At 32.5% G+C, this 19,556-nt stretch overlaps 2 protein-coding genes across 2 annotated transcripts; both read left to right on the top strand.

Moving 5' to 3' along the window:
- The first annotated feature begins 546 nt into the window (after positions 1-546).
- On the top strand, positions 547-9,557 carry LOC120068420 (DEA(D/H)-box RNA helicase family protein). Its single transcript, XM_039020180.2, has 14 exons — positions 547-910; positions 1,311-1,463; positions 3,662-3,785; positions 3,918-3,987; positions 4,523-4,585; positions 5,563-5,637; positions 5,727-5,846; positions 6,551-6,592; positions 6,677-6,751; positions 7,242-7,388; positions 7,842-7,979; positions 8,457-8,568; positions 8,654-8,742; positions 9,263-9,557. The coding sequence occupies exons 2-14, from the start codon at positions 1,325-1,327 to the stop codon at positions 9,416-9,418; spliced, it is 1,350 nt and encodes a 449-aa protein (XP_038876108.1). The 5' UTR covers positions 547-910; positions 1,311-1,324; the 3' UTR covers positions 9,419-9,557.
- An 8,187-nt stretch (positions 9,558-17,744) lies between these two features.
- LOC150031881 (acidic endochitinase-like) lies at positions 17,745-19,117 on the top strand. Its single transcript, XM_090307951.1, has one exon. The coding sequence runs from the start codon at positions 18,099-18,101 to the stop codon at positions 18,975-18,977; it is 879 nt and encodes a 292-aa protein (XP_090164077.1). The 5' UTR covers positions 17,745-18,098; the 3' UTR covers positions 18,978-19,117.
- The last annotated feature ends 439 nt before the right edge of the window (positions 19,118-19,556 follow it).

The raw sequence follows: 19,556 nt of genomic DNA on the forward strand, positions 1-19,556 counted from the left end.
TAAGAGCAACAACTCAATTTCAATTTATATAGTGAAAAATTTATTTTTAAAGTGCAAAGAAACTACTTTTAAGAGTTGCTGAAGAATAAATTATTAAAAAAATATATAAATAATTGTGCTATAAGTAAAAAAAAATATATATTTAGTTAATAATAAATTTGGGTTGGTTTAGATTGGTTATGAACCAATCAAATCCATAAACCAATTCTACCTATAAAATTTTCATTTATTTGAACCCAACCCAACCCAAACCGTATGGGTTGGGTTGGATTGATTGATTTTTTTCGGGTCATCGGATTTTTTGAACACTTTTAACGAGAGTGAATGCTTTTCTGCATGCATACGAATATATTTTGATAATTTCACTCATAATCAAAATCGAGTCCTTACCTGAATTTAATGGAAAAGGTAATTTAACATTTTTTTTTTAAAAAACTAGGCCATTTAACATTTTCAATCCATTTTTTTGAGTCATATATACAAATTTTCCCCCTAACTATTATCACACACCAATTATAATAACCAACGGATTGCCCTAAATGCGAAGGATATAATTGTAATTTGACATTCACCTTCATCTTTTAGGGCTGGTCTTCAAAATACATACTTTAGTAAGCAGAGGTAAAACACGCGGGCCGAGAGACAGGGAAACTCAGCCGCCGGTCACTGTTTGTGGAGGTTTCGGTTCACAGAGGGAATTACGCCGCCGTGGGTCTCGGTTAAGAAGGCTGAAACGTTGGGCTGTGGGTCTCTCGGTACAGGGGCTGGAAACTGCGTGGGTATTGGTTTTCCGGTAGTGTGAGACGGCAGTTATAGCTGTGTTTCACGGTGGGTTCCGGTTAGTTACAAGTGGTTTGGCTTGTGAGGTGATTTCACGGGGGCTATTCGTTTGAAGCTCAAATCGATCAAGGTTTGAGCTACCTTTGTTGTTGTTGAACCACTATATATCGTAGCTGTGTTTCTCGTTGCTGCAAATTGTGTTTTGTATTGGGCATATTAGAGTTTGGTTTTTTTACAGTAACTTTTCATATTATCAGGGAAAACTTTTGATTCTCTATCAAAAAAAGATATTGCCTGTTGATGGTCTAATTAATGTACACTTCTATACTAATTTTGTGCTGCCGGAAAAATCCGTTGCCCTTTGATGACAAATCTTTATTATTGATCCCTGAAATTAATTACTTTTATTCCGTATTCAGTTTCAAAATACTGATTCTTCACCTTCTTATGTTTATAACTTTACCAGTATCACACTCCGAGTATCGAATCAAGGTCCATAACCCAAGTTTTTGTTTTGTTTTATTTTCCAGATTGAACGGTGGTAATGGAGCAAGACAGTGAAGAAGAGGTAAAGACGTTTCAGAGCTTAGGGATATGTGAGCAATTGGTGGAGGCATGCGAGAGTTTAGGCTGGAAAAGTCCATCAAAGATTCAGGCGGAGGCTATTCCTCATGCCCTAGAAGGTTCTTTCTTTAGCTTATGCATTTACTTAGTTCATCTCCTCTTCATATTATTCAGCCAATGCCATAGTTAAATTTTCTTGGAACTGCATTTAGTCTTGGAGTTGCATGGAAGTTTCACAATTTTCTATATAATATTAAGTTGGTTATGTTGGATAGCTTTGGTTATACTTGCGAGATAGCACATTTTGGGCAACTGCTGCCGTTCTCTTTGCATTCTATAGGTTTTAGATCAGGAGACGGGTACAATCACCTATATGTTGGGACAATAAGGCCCCTAGTATTTTTGTTGATTTGTCTTTGTATATTAAACTTCATGGCTTTCTCCAGTAGAAACTATGGCTTCTTGACCTTTACTTGCAAACTAGGTAAATTGACCAAATCAATGGTTAAATGTGGAGCGCTAGTATGCAAATTTTGAATGTTGTTGTCATATTTTTATCAAATGTTCTCGATGGTCACTGGTGTCATATTAGTAGGTCAGTGGTTCATGCCGTTAAATATAGCAAACTTAAGTTCCTCTGTTAAGGCTTGTCACTGCTTAGGGAAGTGCATTCTGTTCGTTACTTATGCATGACCATTTGTTCAAGGATGGTTAGCTTTCTAGTGGCTGAGAATCCGCTGAGACATTTGGGGTGTGTTTGGGGCAAGGAGTGGAATAGTGATTAGTGACCTCCAAAGAGTTATGAAGTCTAAGTAGTTATGAACTCTCGAGGCCCACAGTGTAAGGATTTAATAAAGTATAAAATTGATGTTTTCTAGTGGTGGGACTCACAAACTCCTTGGGCCAAACTAGGAGGGAAGTTCACAATTCCTACTTCTAAACTCCTTGGGCCAAACAACCCTAAGGGTGTGTTTGGCCCCAACTTGAAATTGGTGTATAGCCCACCCATGTTTTAGGCTCCAAGTATAATAGTGGTGTTTATAACTATTTATAACCTACTGTTAACTACAATAATTCTATTTGAAATTCCTATTTGTTATAGTGTTTACTATTTCCTATCCATCCCCTCTCTCTCACTTTGTTACAGTGTTTACTATTTTCTACCCAGACTAAAATAATCTGCACTCAAACACAGGCTATTATAACCTGTAGATTATAATAACCAACTCAACACTCCAAATGACCCCTTATCATCAAAATGAAATACAACAAAAGTTGAATGATATTATCTATTTGGTTCTTGGGAGGCCAAACATGAATTCCATCCAAAATTCCAGAGACCAGAGATATTCTTCAGCGGTATAAAGATTGTTGATGGTGAATGTTATTTATTATTATGAGTGCAAACTTTGAAGCTTGGCACATTGGACACCTTCTAATAGGTTTCTCCTATGCTAAGAAGTATAGGTGCATCATAGGCTAACATGAAGTTGTAGGTTTGAATTTTCACGTGCACATGTGATGTATGTAATGTTGTAAAAGAAGATGAAAGCACATAAGCAGATATGTGTGACAAACACATGATATGAATATGATGTCAAGTAGGACACCGTGTGTTAACCTATTGTGAGACCTCCAATCCTCCACACGTATGAAAGGAAGGGCAAGAAGGTAATTCCAGGTGGACCAAACTGTTACTGGACAGTGGAAGGAGGTTGTACGAGAGAAAGGAGGGGACCATGAAGGAATCAGATGTCGAGGCTGTGGGAAGGAGGGGTTAAGTAGGGTTTTGTGAAGGAAGTCTGGTGTGAAGAATTTTGGAGGAAGCAAAGTCTTCTTGGAGAGAATTCTGAGCTCTCTCAAACGTGCTGAGGCTGCCATTTGTTTGGGATCTCTTTTCTGTGTTTCATGTTCTTGAGTATATTGTTGAACACTATTATTATTTCCAATCGTAAATATATTGTGTTTTCTTGGGGGCTTTTTTTTTTGGGTTTTTTTTGTGGTAATACCTATACAGAGGTCACGTGTTTGAACCTTTGGGTGAGCTTAATAAGAACAACCCTTGATGTCTTAGGACCTGTGCCTTGGGATAGTGGGTGGGGCTTGAAACCTGGGTATGAAAAAAATATTTATTACTGAAACATTAATTTGAGCCTTTTATGTATTTTCATTCTTCTTATATGGTATTGTAAATTTTAAAATGCAGTTTATCTATGGTGGTTCTTCCCTCTTTTCATGCTTTGTTTTTACTATCCTTTCTTTGTAATTTATGTTTGTGTTATTAATAATGTTTGAACTTATGACCGTTGTATTGCAGGAAAGGATTTAATTGGACTTGCACAAACTGGTTCTGGGAAAACTGGAGCGTTTGCTCTTCCCATTTTGCAAGCCCTCTTGGAAGCTCCTCAAGCATTTTTTGCCTGTGTGCTCTCTCCCACAAGGTTTAATACTTGATTGTCGTAGATTTGTGTGCAGACATTTTTTATCCTTAAAAAGGAGATTACTGATCTTTCTGTAAGATTTTAGCATGTTTACAAATTACAAATATTTGTTGCTATTGTTATTTTCTTCAGGGAGCTTGCAATTCAGATAGCTGAGCAGTTTGAAGCTTTGGGGTCTGGCATCGGTATTAAATGTGCAGTGGTAGGCATTCAACTGATACAGTAGACTGAGAATCAATGCCGGTAGCAAATCATGAGGATATTATATTATACATGAACAAAAAAAAAAGAGCTTATATATGTATCAAATTACTACGTCTTAAACGTTAAATAATGAAAAATCTAAGTAATTTGTGCACATAATCATTCAGTTCATGAGTAAAAATCAAGACTAGTTAGCTATAGCTTACAACCTCAGCCATTTGGGATAATTGTTATGCTAAGGGGAGGTGGTTTGTTAAAGAATGGATTAGTGTATGGGAGTGTGTTATAGGAAGTTTGCTACTAGGTGTCTAGTTTGCATTGGTGACCTACAATTGTGAGTAGAAGGCAGAAAGAGGAGACTAGGTTAAGAAAAGGCTTACAAAAAAACAACTTGAGGATGTGAGCTCTCATGTTTTTCTTTTCTTGTTATTATTTTCTTCTTTTGTTTTTTGTGCGCTTCAATAATTAGCAAACATGGAGCGCAAACATGGAGCCTTCTTGGTGATTGGGTATTTTATTTTAATCTTCTGTAGCTTGTCGGAGGGGTAGACATGGTGCAGCAAGCCATTAACCTGGCAAAACGGCCACATATTGTTGTAAGTCTCTGTGATATTTTCTGCTTCTCTTGAATTTGAATGCAATTTTCTATGTGAAAATGTCCTTTTCTCGACATCATCCTTTTGTTTTTGTGGAATATATGAGAGTGATTTACCCTCAAAGAATTTTATCTTAGCCTCCCTATGCAAAATTATATCAATATTTATATGAAAAATCTACCAGTAAATAGGCAATGTCCAAGTTAAATAAAGTTACTGCTGCTGCTATTTGTATTTGATAACTTCTGTGGCGAGTAGTTTAACTTAAAACTACCGCACGTCATAAAGCATCTACTGCCGTGTGATTCTCACTACAGTACTTTGTGTACATAATCTTTCTACGCATCTAAGAAGCACACATACATGGATACGGATACAAGATACGTAATACTTATTTTAAGTTAGATTAAAGTAGATTTAAGAAGAGAGTGAAAACTAAAAAGAAGAAAAAAATCCAACAGCGTCGATTGGTGGTTGAGCAACTAAGTCTGACGATAGGGAAGGAGTAAAAGATGAAAATTGAAGAATGTAGTTGAGGATAAATGGGGGAGGGGGTGTGAATCATGATTTAGATAGTGAGAAAGAAGAGAAGAATGAAGGTTTATTTACCTTCTGTTTTGATTGTTTTTTTATATTATTTTTAATCTATTTTGTTTTGGATTACTAGATTTAAGTGGATTTTTAAATCAAATAGATTGTGGATTGGACTTTTAAAGTGGTTGGGCTTAAATTTGAAAGAAAAAAGACCCAACGTGTCCTCTTCATGTATCTAGAAAGGGATATGCGTATTTGAAAAAAAAAAAAAAATCAGATACTTCAAATCACGTATCTGCCAAGTATCTGGATGTATCTGTATCAGATATCGATTCTCTGCATAATTAGAAGTATCTGTGCTTCTTCCTAGCTACGCATATCTCCTTATGGAAGTGGCTTATTTATCTAGCTGTTTATTTAAGATTTCATTTATTTTGTTTTAGGTTGGCACACCTGGACGCCTTGTGGACCATCTAACTAATACAAAGGGTTTTTCCCTGCGCACGTTGAAGTATCTGGTGAGTTTTGTGAACAATTATGTTCAAGTTTTTCTGGTATGGAGAAACAGTAAGCTTTTACTGACTAGCCTGTTTTGCATGTTGAGCAGGTCCTTGACGAGGCAGATAGGTTATTGAATGAAGACTTCGAAAAATCAATAGATGAAATTTTGAATGAAATTCCTCGTGAGAGAAGAACATATCTTTTTTCTGCCACTATGACGAAAAAGGTATATGAGGAAACACATGATTTGTTTTCTGTTTTATTTTTTTCTTTTCCTTTCTTTTTTTTTTTTTTTTTTTTTTTCATGAATTACACAATGTTGTGTCAGAGAAGTAAGAATTAATTTAAAAATTTCCAACAGAAAAGATTATCATGCTGTCACCATTGTATCTTATGTAATGCTATAAGTGGGCATTGCCATGACACATGCTAATCACCATCATTGATGCGTGTGGTTTCCTCGGTTTAGTTTTTCAATATACAATATTATAAGTGGGCATGAGAGATGCTCATCATCCTCATTGAGGCATGTGTGGTGCTGTGCCTCAGGGTTCCTTTTTTCTTTTTTTCATTTGCTTTCTTTTAATATACTTTTTAAAGGAAAAAGAAATAAGTAGCATAGAATACTAGACGTTTACAATCATAAAAGGGGTCATTGGTTTTGTTTCCAATATCTCATCATCACAATGCTTTAAATATTTTTTTATATGTGCTTATTTTTGTTTTTATCTTTATTTTTCTCTTGTGGTCCTCACAATTCATATCCTTTACAGATATCTAATACTAGTATTAAATAAATTGTTTGTTCTGGATGCATAGACATGGGACATTATTATCTTATCTGAATAATTATTTTCTGAACACTGGTAGATTTGTTTTTGGGGATTTGCAATGGTTTAAATTGCTGACCAAGTTGAGATAATACTACAGGTTCGGAAACTTCAAAGGGCATGCTTAAGGAATCCTGTTAAGGTATGATTGTGACTATCTAAGATCTTGTTTTTATTTCCCGAGTTGATTTAAATATTAATTTTTCTTGGTCTTGAATTCTTTTAGATTGAAGCGGCAACCAAATATTCCACAGTAGACACACTGAAGCAGCAATATTGTTTTATCCCTGCAAAGTATAAGGTTTTCATACTTGTTTTTTTTTTAATTATTATTATTATTATTTTTTGTTTATGTCTAATTTTGTTTGATTTTGCATATTTTAAGGATGCCATTTCCTCCCCTTTTCCCTAGTGTGAGTCCTCATACCATATGATGTTTTTTTTCATGTATATCTGGATGAAAAAAATGAAAGAATAAAATAGTAATAACCACCACAAACTAAGTTACTATTAGAACACTTTTAGTTGGAACCCGTTTCTGTAGTGGGGTTTTGGGGGTTTTTTGTATGCCCCTAGATTCATTCATTTTGTTTTTTCAATGAAAGCAATTATTTCTATAAAAAGAAAACTACTTGAAAAACACTCGGCATTCTTCTACAAACACTTGGCAGTTGTTTTATGCAACATTTTTAGTGATTGGGGAATGTAGTAGGAATTGGCGTGTCAACTTTTGGAGGGAAACACATTTATTTTACTGTTGGACTTACTTTATTACATGTCATTTTGTACAGGAGTGTTACCTTGTCTATATCTTAACTGAGATGTCTGGTTCAACATCAATGGTCTTCACTCGCACTTGTGACGCCACTCGCCTTCTATCGTTGATTCTTCGAAATCTTGGATTAAGAGCCATACCCATAAGTGGTCAGATGACCCAGGTATTGTTGTGATATAACTCAGTGGTTTACAGTTCTTTTTTTTTGTTATAAAATACTTGAAAGCTGAAAGGATTTGGAAGCGTGGTTGTACACATCATTTATCAACTTAGTCGTGTCTTAAAAAAATTGGAAGTTGGGAAAACCTCTCTTTTCTTTGGCTTCTAAACGGGTATAAACCCTAAGAGAGGAGAGAGAGAATGAAAAGGAATTGCAGAGAATTCTATTATGGTGTCAATCAGAGAAAAGGTGCTGTATATATGGACAGCATGGTACAATAGTAACGTGACTGAAAAGCGGAGGCAAAGAAATAAAAATAACAAGCAAATGAAAAAACATAAAGCTGGAAATACAAACATAAATACATATTATTGACTCCAAGCATTCTGTTTAACAGCTTCATCATTTTGTAGAATTATTCAATTAAACACCGTGCATGGACCATATCTTTGACAGGCAAAGAGACTAGGAGCCTTAAATAAGTTCAAGGCTGGAGAGTGCAATGTTCTCATCTGCACTGATGTGGCTAGCAGAGGACTTGATATTCCATCTGTGGATATGGTCATAAATTATGATATTCCTTCAAATTCCAAGGTTCTCCTTCTGCAGTTCTATGTATCTTACATGCATCTCTAGGGCTTCTATGCCTTCTGCTGTTTGATTAATTTATGTATTGATGCATCTCTCTCTCTCTCTCTCTCTCTCTCTTTTTTCTAAAAAAAAAAAATTAAAAAAACTCCCTCTCTGATTTTCAAATGCAGCCACTATATGCTCGATATTTTCTTATTTAGGGGTTGTTTTCGGGCTTTAACCCCTTTTTTCCATGGCCTCAGGATTCCTGGGCCTATATAACATTCTTTCTAGCGTTTAGAAAGAGAAAACTACTTTCCTGTTTTCTATATCAAAGTTTAAAATACTTCGATCTTCTTATGGTACATTGTCCTCACCTCTCATTTGTTTCTTATAAAAAAAACCCCACATGTTGAGACATGATGGAAATTGGCTTTTAGATAACTCAAAGGTTAGTTCTTAATCTCTTCCAATGCTCTTCTAAGACGAATTTGTCTGCAGGATTACATACATAGAGTTGGAAGGACTGCTCGTGCAGGTCGTTCTGGGGTTGCCATTTCGTTGGTTAATCAGTATGAGTTAGAGTGGTATATACAGATAGAGAAGCTCATAGGTAACCAATGGATGGATTATTTATTTATTGCAGATCATGAGAAATGACTTTATTTTTATATAATTGACTTCTATTATTATGGCAGGGAAAAAGCTACCGCAGTTTTCCGCTCAAGAAGAGGAAGTTTTGATGTTGTTAGAGCGTGTGACAGAGGCAAAGAGAATCTCTCTCATGGTATTATATTATGATTACAATTTCTTTTAGGTTAAACTCTATTGTGTCTGATAGTTAGTTGAACATTAAAATGTGTTGATAGAAATATTTAGTTGAACATTAAAATATGTTGATAGAAACCTCTCTTTGCTAATAGTGATAATGACTTAAGCCAAAATAAGATACCCCTTGCTGATTTTTCCCTATATACAAATGTAAGCCGCCAAAACAACCCAACGAAACTAACACGAATTCATAGACGGGCCCTCACACTCTTTTCCTTTCGAACTGATTCTTCCTAGCAAAGGCTTGGGGTATCAAGTTTGTTAGGTTAATTTTATATCAAAGATCTTAAATGAAATGCAATCGATCAGGGAGGCTTCTTAGAAATGAAATGGAAAAGTGTAGAGACCAAACATAACTAGGCTTATCCCTAAATTATGTGTTTTGATGGATTACATAATTCCCTGCATCACTATTTTTTAGTTTTTATTTATATATATTTTTCAACTTGGTTAATGTGGTGGTTGAATGTGTGCAGAAAATTAAAGAAACTGGTGGTAGAAAGAGGAGACGAGGTGAAGATGACGACGACAATGACAATAATGATGTTGAAAAGTATCTGGGTCTCAAGACTGGAAAGAGAGCGAAAATGTCCAATATTGGAAAAACATCCAAGAAGTTGAAAAGAAAATGAGTCAAGTTATTTATATTTATAAATTGCCGAGTATGATTCGTTTGCTTCAAATTTTGCAATAGTTTCGGGCGACTATGGTGTTCTAACTTGAATACAAATCATTAATGAATGAGCAATTTTGGCCGTGTCTTGTATTTAAGTTCACTTGTAATGGTGTAAATGTGTAAGATCGATCCGCCTTTGCAGGAAAAAAAAAACGTGTTAAGATCTTGAAAAACTTTGATCACACCTGGTTTTTTGGTTTTTCTATTCTAAGATTTGAAGTCTGTTATTAGATGTAGTATCGATGATTAGTTAGGTTTCTATTTCAATAAAATGACTTAGGCACTTAGTTTTAATATTGAGTTGGAAACATAATAATACAAGATGGATTTTAATTTTTTCCGATTTTAGGGTAAGTAGATGAGTGTTCCCTTAATTGGTGTCTTCGGGATTTGAACAATGGATCCTACCTTTTCACTGACTCGAGAAGGGTTTTTGTTTAATGGTACTGGTACTTAACACCTGTGAGAAGAGTGCATTTGTAAGTTTTTAGTGGAGTGTATCTAGCTCGTAAGGGGAATTGAGGTAATATGTCTTGAATTGAGTTTGAAATATTCAAATTCACTTAGAGAAATAATATAATGTATAGTGATACATTACAACATAAAATTTATATTTTATTTAAAATTTATAATATAAATTTAATTTTAGATATAATTCAAAATTAATTTATGAGAGAATCATATTTGAAGAAGTTCAAATATTAATTAAATGTGAATTAGATCCATATTAAAATTATAGGTTAAAAACTAATGTGTATTTGATGCACATTGAAACTATAGATTATGAGAGAAATACAATTAAATATGATTCAAGTGTAGACTAAATTAAATATTTAGTAGTTAATTAATTGAAAAATTAATTAACTATTAGTTAAATTAATTGAATAAAAACTATCGATTATGTGAAAGATATTTCATTTAAATATGATTTAAATGAAATAATTAATTAAATAAGATTTAATTAATTGCTAAATTAATCAATTAATTTTTATTAATAGTTAACTCCCACGTAGGGAGTTAACATGAACGTGGGATGAATCCCACGTTTCATTATCTCTCTCCTTTGATAAAACTCCAGAAAATCGTTTGCAGGATGGTTGATTGCTTTTGATTTTGATTTGAATATATAGAAGTGTGATGCATTTTTTGCCTCTCTAAAATTCTCCATTTTTTCCAATTCAAATGGTTCCCACAAAACCAAACACCTCAAGTTTCTCAGAGGATAGGGAGAACCATCGTGGTGATGTTGATTTGGCCATTTCATCTAAGTCATCAACGTAAGTAAGGCTTTTCATCATTTCTAAATTCTCTTATTGCATGCTTAATCTAGGTTATTTTTCTAGCCCAGTGTATGGGTATTTCAGAAAACCCAAATTAATATCAAGTTAGGTTATGGTTTTTACGTTACAATCAGGGTTTTCATCCCTATAGCTCTCCCTATTTCTCCTTATGTTAGAAACTTTATTAAGTAGGGCTAGTTGTTGAAGGCCCTGAACATGTGTTAGATGATACGCACTCTGATGACTATATTGATAGCTCTGCTAATGGGTCAGAGGTTTTGTGCATTCAGGTTACTCTTCTTGTTGTTGGCAGGTTTTTTGTTTCTAATGTCTTGGTTTCCGTTATTTTTGGCTATTTTTATAAGCCAAACAAAAGGGGAGAAGAAGTTGTGATGCTTATTCTGATTTGTTTTGTGGATTGATAACTATTTTAATCTGGGGTTGATTTGTTTCCACGGTTATGCCTTTCTGATTGGTTTGTTTTGCCTTAAAACATAGTCAAAGGGGGAGCTTGTTACTACAGTGTGATCGGCTAATTTTATTACAGGACTACAATGTGGTTGACTAATTTTATTACAGACAAAACTTGAGCAGCATGTCAAAGACATTGTAATAAACATTGTTACATGTCCGACAACAGATAATGTAGAATATCTTTTCCATTTCTATCTGCGTGATTTTTAGATTTTCGTATCTGCCTTTCTTATTTTTCTGCAGATAATATTTATTCACTCAAGAAATTAATTCCCGTGGCTAGTCGAAATTGAGGACGACTAGTTTTGCAAGAGCCTCATAAAAAATTTTTGGTCTTTCAATCTTGTTTGTGTATTATATATATCTTTACTTCGGATTGATTTATTTTTGTATACACTTTGATGTACTCTTTTCCATTTTCTCTCGATCTAGCAACCAATGATAAATGATATATAAACTGCGTGTGTATAATTGTGATAAGAAAATCTATTCCATGATGGAATATCTTTCTAGCTGCAATTCTTTAATTATGTCGTGGGCATGGCAAGCTCTTCTTACAATTTTAAAAAATATTTTGAAATTTTTGTTTTTTTGTGTGATTAGAGTGGAATGTAAAAAAAATTGATGCATTTTAGAATGTATTATTCCAAAATGAGATTAGTATGGAGATGAATTAATTTTAACAGAGTTCCTTGTAGTTGGTGGTGTAGAAATTTAAATTATTGAACAATTAAGTTTCAAAATTTAACATTTAACAATTAAGTTTAACATTTAAACTTTTATTATCTCGAGCAATCAACTTTGGCAACATAACTATTGTCGGCGACTATTGCTACTTCATTCTGGTGACATGCAGCCAAACTCTGATGACCATCATTAATAATTTTATGTAACCACCTCCTACATTCATCTTTGCGTGACTATTACGTCCACCTTTGGTGATCAACTCCATTGATAATCTCCAACGACTTACTCAATTGTTCATATACTAAAAATAAAACAGTAGATCATATACTAAAAAAAAAAAAAAACAATAAGAATTTGGCTTATGAAAATGTTTTTGACCCCTTTGATGACTTTTTCTTTTCTTGTTCGGGGTGTGTGTACATATGTATGACTTCAGAACTCAACTCAACTTCTAAACAACTCAAAAACTTTAAAGTTAATAATACAAACATTATGCTACTTGAGCTATGCTTATTTTGACGGGTGGTAACTTATCTATTGACTTAAAAATATATTAATCACGATGACTTGTGTGAAATACTTAAATTAATGGTAGAAAAAAGGTGGTGATTTTGTTCTTAAAATCTTTCGTCCTAACAAGTCTAGTAGGGATGTTCGTGGGTTGGGTTGGGTTGAGTTAAAACACTTTTTTGGACTCAACCTAATTATTCGGGTTGTGAGTTTCTTCAACTCAAATAATCCTTATTAAATAATGAACTCAACCCAATCCAACCATGAAATATTTGGGTTGGATTGGTTTGGGTTACTCAAGGTCTTTATTTAAATCTTTGTTATAAAAATAAGTAAAATGTTAAAATAAAAAATTTTACTTAATTACTTTCATATATTGAATTAAGATTAGCAACTCAATTTGAATTTGTACTATGAAAATCAAAGTGCTAAAAAATTATTTTAACGAGTTGTTGGAGAATAAATTATCCAAAAAAAAAGCATGATATTAAATCAAATTAAAATCAATATATGTAGTATCGTAAGTAAAAAAATACTTTTTAAAATTAATAATAAATTCAGGTTGGTTTGGATTATTTTATGTGAACCCATCAACCAACCTAACTCATAAAATTTTAATTTATTTGAACCAAACTCAACCCAAATGAGTCGATAACCCAATCTAAACCACATGGATTGGCTAGGGTTGATCAAATTTTTTGGGTCATTAGATTTTTTGAATACCCCTAAAAGTTAGGTTAAATCTCCACTATTTAAATAACACAACAATCTCTTTAGGTTTCTCAATAAATGGTTTGGCTTTGAATATGTTTAATTCTCTTGGAGAAAAATTGAAGAGGCCGTAAAGGTTGTTTACGCCACTTCAGGATTTGGGGCTGTCCGGCACATGTGCTTGTGACTAACTCAAAGAAGTTGAAACTGCGTTCGAAGGTTTGCCTCTTTGTTTGCTACCCCAAGGAAACGAGAGGAGGATTCTTCTATGATCCAAGTGAGAACAAAGTGTTTGTTTCCACTAATGCTATCTTCTTGGAAGAAGATCACATGAGAGATCATAAACCACGAAGTAAGCTCGTTTTACGTGAGATCTCAAGTGAGACTGAGACTACTAAGCGTTTGACAAGAGTTGTTGAACAGACCGACAGATCAACAAGAGTTGTTGATGTCGGAACGTCTAGTCAACCAGCTTAAGAGTTGAGATTTCCTCGATGTAGTGGGAGGGTTATGAACCCACGGATCGCTACATGGGTTTGACTGAAGCCCAAAACGTCATTACAAATGATGGGGTCGAGGATCCGTTGTCTTTTAAGAAAGCAATGGAGGATGTTGACAAAGATGAATCGGTCAAGACGATCCTCAAGTATCTTCGGAGAACGAGGGTCTACATGCTTGTATATAGAGCTACGGATCTGATCCTTATGGGATACAACGTTGCTGATCCCTTTCCAAAGGCCTTCACGGCTAAAGTGTTTGAGGGTCGCTTGGATAGTCTGAGTCTTTTCAACTTCAGCCTTATACTCCTTGAACTTGTCAAGGGCTTCAAACTTATGTCGACATTTTCATTGATATTTCTATTTATCTATGACTTCACATAAATATAAGAGATGAATCGATTTTTTTCTATCACATCGTAAATGTTCTTCACTATATTATGGAAAAATAAAGAAATATACAAAAACTAGCAAAAAAAAAAAAAAATGTAACAAATACAACTATAATATAAATAATAAACATTTAACCTTCTTTTTCTTGGTTCAACAACATGTGGAGATGAGAGATTTAAATTTGTAGATGAGAAACTTGGCAACTCAACGAGAATGGGTCCATACGATGCAAACGTGCTTCGACATTTTTATACTTTGGCTTATACATGATTAATTCCATCTGTTGATATTTTATTTTATGTTAAATTCAAAATTTGTCCCCTATGGTTTAGAGAAAATTAGAGTATAGTTGTCATTGTTTCATAATTTAGAATTTAATCCTTATGATTGGATAAAAATTCATAAATAGTCCTATGGTTTGATAAATCCTCTTAAGTAGTCCGGACTAAATCGTAATTATAAACTATATGAACTAAATTCTAACTTCAAATCATTGGGATTAAATTTACAATTTAACAAAATTTTTATATAAAAACTATTTTACAAAGGTAGAAAAATTGAGTCAATACAAACTTGACAAATTTGATACTAGGGTTTAGGATTTTAGGGTTTAGGATTTAGGGTTTAAGGTTTTAGGATTTTAGAGTTTATGGTTTAGGGTTTAGGATTTAGTAAGTATAACACGATACGAAATCAAATTCATGAAAATAAAGTCATAAATTTTAGAAGTCATACTTTCATACATACTTTAGACTAAATTGGAAAATGTGGAGTTATTACATGCATTAATCAAATATAATTTCACAGTCGAAAATCGAGTTGTGATTTTCGAGTTACGATGATGCATTAATTTAAATTAAATATAAGTTATTGTTTGACATGATCAACTTTAGTTAATGCATTAATCAAATATAATTTCACAGTCGAAAATCGAGTTGTGATTTTCGAGTTACGATGATGCATTAATTTAAATTAAATATAAGTTATTGTTTGACATGATCAACTTTAGTTAATGCATTAATCAAATATAATTTCACAGTCGAAAATCGAGTTGTGATTTTCGAGTTACGATGATGCATTAATTTAAATTAAATATAAGTTATTGTTTGACATGATCAACTTTAGTTAATGCATTAATCAAATATAATTTCACAGTCGAAAATCGAGTTGTGATTTTCGAGTTACGATGATGCATTAATTTAAATTAAATATAAGTTATTGTTTGACATGATCAACTTTAGTTAATGCATTAATCAAATATAATTTCACAGTCGAAAATCGAGTTGTGATTTTCGAGTTACGATGATGCATTAATTTAAATTAAATATAAGTTATTGTTTGACATGATCAACTTTAGTTAATGCATTAATCAAATATAATTTCACAGTCGAAAATCGAGTTGTGATTTTCGAGTTACGATGATGCATTAATTTAAATTAAATATAAGTTATTGTTTGACATGATCAACTTTAGTTAATGCATTAATCAAATATAATTTCACAGTTGAAAATCGAGTTGTGATTTTCGAGTTACGATGATGCTTTAATTTAAATTAAATATAAGTTATTGTTTGACATGATGTTATCAACTTTAGTTGTTACACATCTCGTTAATGAGATAACGATGATGCTGAAGTTCAGAAATTATAAAATTATAAACTTTGTTTTTAACGTCTCGTTTAGTAATCATTTGGTTTTTGATTTTTTTTTAAAATTAAATAAATCTATAGATATTACTTCTGCTCTAAATTTCTTCTTTTGTTTATCTATTTTATTATCAATTGTTTAAAAACTAAACCAAAATTTGAAAATTAAAAAAAATAGCTTTCAAAAAGTTATTTTTGTTTTGAAATTTGGATAAAAATTCAACAATTGTACCTAGAAAAAGGTGCAAATTATTATAAGTAATAGAGAGGAAATAGAATTGATGTTTAAAAACCCAACAAAACATGGAACACTTACCAAATGAGCCTAAGTTTTTAAGTTTGTATACATTTAGTCAGTAAATTTTAAAAACTATTTAAAACATACATGGAAGTATTTTAGAAATAGTGATTTTTAACAAAATTGATTTATTAAAGTCATTTTCATACAATCATTTAATTTCAATGTTTGACTCTATACTTTTAAACGTGATTTTGTACCACCAAAATTAAAAGTGATACTTAAAGATCATCTTTGGGATTGACTTTTAGAATAGATGTTTTATGAACTAAATTACTTAACTATAATTAGTTTTGTAAACATGATGGTTTCATACTCGTAGAAATGATTTAAATGATTTTTATTTGATTCAAAAAAGTAGTTTTAAAATCATAGAATTATTGAAAAAAAAAAGGTTAAAAATCAGTCCTTTGGTTTGTAACGATTTAGTCTCTATAATTTCAAAGACGAAATTGTTTCAAAATTGTTAAAGTATAAAGACGAAATTGTTATATATTAAAGTTCAAAGACTAAATTGTTACAAATTTAAAATATAGGGACTAATTCATTACAAAATTTAAAGTAGAGACTAAATCGTTACAAATCAAAGTTCAGGAATCAAATCATTAGTTCCATGAAAGTTTAGAGACTAAACAAGTGTTTTGTTTAAAAAAAAGAAAAAAAAAAAGGAAAAATTACATTTGAGATTGTGAAAAAAAATTGAGATTGGGAAATTACTTAGAGAGAAATAACAATTTAAAACTGAAAAAAGAAAAAGAAATAGAGAGCTAGAGAAAATTTTCAAAGAGAAAAAAAATGTTAAGAGGTGGAGGAAAATTTAATAGAGACAACGAAAATTGGAAGCTAAAGAAATTAATCATACACGTTTTTGGGAGAATGACAAAAATTTATAGACAATAAATTTAAAGAGAGAGAGAGAGAGAGAGAGAGAGAGAAACTTAACAGCGAGGAAGATGACAAAAATTTTCGAGAGCAAAAAGTTTGAGAAATAGGTAAAAAAACTAAAGGGAAAAAAGTTAAAAAGAGAAAAAAATTAGATAGAGTTAAAAAAATTAAAAAAGAGAGAAAAAGAAAATGATATATATATATATATATATATATATATATATATATATATTAAAATATAATAAAAATAGAGGTAATCATTAAAAAAAGTTTTAGGAAAGAAAAAAAAAAAACTAAGAAGAGGGGTAAAAATTAGAGTGAAATAAAAATAAAAATGGATAAGATTTTTTTTTAAAAAAGAAAAAAATTTCTACAAATTCAAGACATAATAAAGTGAAAGACAAGAATTTTTTAATGTGAAATAATAGTTTTATTTGTTTATTTAGTTTCTAAGAAAGCCCCTCAAAATCACTAACAAAAAATCACTTATTAAAATCAAATTTTCATCCTTGACAAATATTACAATTTTAGAATAAAAGTGATGTTAGACATGCCAAAATTGATTTTGGTTGTTTTAAAATTGCCCTCAAACACGTATTTTAGTAAGTCAAAGAAAATTTTAATTTGGTGCATAGAATGTTTTGATCTTTATTAAAATTTTCAATTTTATGATTAATATATTTTTAAGAACTTTATATTTATATATATATATATCCACATATTTAAGAGATATAAAATTGAATATTAAAGATCCTATTAAAAGAAAATTTAAATTTAGATTATGTAGAGTAATTATGTCATAATGTAGACCATAAACAAAAAGAGTGTTCCCTCTTCTATCACAATTGTAATGAATTAAAAATGCATTAAAAAAAAACCTATTGGTAGATGTAAGAGGGAAATCGAAACATGTATAAATTTATATGTATCCGATAATTATTAAAAAATTTAGATTTTTAAATCTACGTTCAATAGTGTTGAAGAAACGATCATATGACTTCATTGAATATATATATATATATATATATATTTCTTTTGAAAAATAGTCCATTCCTTGATAATTTTGTAATATTTTGTAGATCTCAAATGACAAGATGTTTTTGCCAAAGATCATATTATCTACTACTATTATTTTCTTTCCACTGACTTGGTCAATCCATGTGATGTTCTTCTCCTTCCCTTCCTATAAATTGACTTCAGACTGAATATCACAAAGAAGAAGAAAAAAACGGAAGAAGAGAAGCTCCTTTGAAACAATGGCTGCCCAAAAAATTACCACAACCCTATCCATCATCTTCCTCCTCGCCTCCATATTCCGATCCTGCAACGCTGGCGGAATCACCATCTACTGGGGCCAAAACGGCAATGAAGGCTCTCTTGCCTCCACCTGCGCTACTGGAAACTACAAGATCGTCAACATAGCATTTCTCTCCTCCTTTGGTAGCGGACGAACTCCGGTCCTCAACCTCGCTGGTCATTGCAACCCTAATAACAATGGTTGCGCCTTCCTGAGCAACGAAATCAAATCTTGCCAAAGTCGAGGAATCAAAGTCCTCCTCTCCATCGGTGGCAGCGCAGGGAGTTATTCACTCTCCTCCGCTGACGATGCAAGACAAGTCGCTAATTTCATCTGGAACAACTACCTTGGCGGTCAGTCGAGCTCACGACCCCTCGGTAATGCCGTTTTGGATGGTGTTGATTTCGATATCGAAGCTGGCTCTGGCCAATTCTGGAACGTACTGGCTCAACAACTGAAGAACAAGGGCCGAGTCATTCTCGCCGCCGCACCACAGTGTCCGATCCCCGACGCGCACTTAGACGCCGCTATTAAAACTGGTTTGTTTGATTACATTTGGGTTCAATTCTACAACAACCCGCCATGTATGTATGCAAATGGAAACACCAACAATCTCCTGAATTCTTGGAACCGGTGGACGGGGTTTCCGGTTGGAAAGCTGTACATGGGGCTACCGGCGGCACCTGCAGCCGCACCTAGCGGCGGCTTTATTCCGGCCAACGTGCTAATTTCTCAGGTTCTTCCAAGGATTAAAAGTTCTCCCAAGTATGGAGGAATAATGCTGTGGAATAAGGCATTTGATAATGGCTACAGCAACGCCATTAAAGGAAGTGTTTGAGCTCCTTCTTTGAATAAACTACTCATTTAGTAAGTTATTATAAAGCCACGAATAAGTAAAATAAGAAATGGGAAATGGGGTTTGTTGGTCCATTTATCCATTTATATGATTATGATGCAATAAAATTACTTTTTATTACAGTATAGTTTTTCATGGATATGTGAAAATTTCAATCCATTCATTATCTTGTTTCATTATTCAAAATATCCTTAGATTTTAGCTATGAAATTTAGACTTTGAAAAAAATTCATTTTTATCTTTGAGCTTTAAAAATTAGGATAATGATTTTAAATAGTAAAAATTGTTAGAAAATATTTTCAAGTATAGCAAAATCTTACTGTCTATCACTAATAGACAACGATAAACATCTATTAGGTGATAGGCCATGTAGACTTTTATCACTGACATTGATAGATGTCTATCGCAGTCTATCACGAATAGATAGTGACAGTTTGTTATATTTGCAAATAAATTGGTTCATTTTCTGTTATTCGATAATAATCCTTAAAATTATACCAAAACAATTAGGTGCCTACACTGCTAACTTGACATTTATTACATAGATTTCATCTATATTCC

Source organism: Benincasa hispida, chromosome 12, assembly GCF_027475165.1.
Source record: "Benincasa hispida cultivar pf3 chromosome 12, pf3_genome.v1.1, whole genome shotgun sequence".
In the NCBI taxonomy this organism is placed as follows: Eukaryota; Viridiplantae; Streptophyta; class Magnoliopsida; order Cucurbitales; family Cucurbitaceae; genus Benincasa; species Benincasa hispida.

Coding starts and splice junctions, on each gene's coding strand:
- LOC150031881 (XM_090307951.1), top strand. CDS start 18,099: ATGGCTGCCCAAAAAATTACCACAACCCTATCCATCATCTTCCTCCTC.
- LOC120068420 (XM_039020180.2), top strand. CDS start 1,325: ATGGAGCAAGACAGTGAAGAAGAGGTAAAGACGTTTCAGAGCTTAGGG. Junction 3,988..4,522: donor TCGGTATTAAATGTGCAGTG/GTAGGCATTCAA, acceptor AATCTTCTGTAG/CTTGTCGGAGGGGTAGACAT. Junction 5,847..6,550: donor CTGCCACTATGACGAAAAAG/GTATATGAGGAA, acceptor ATAATACTACAG/GTTCGGAAACTTCAAAGGGC.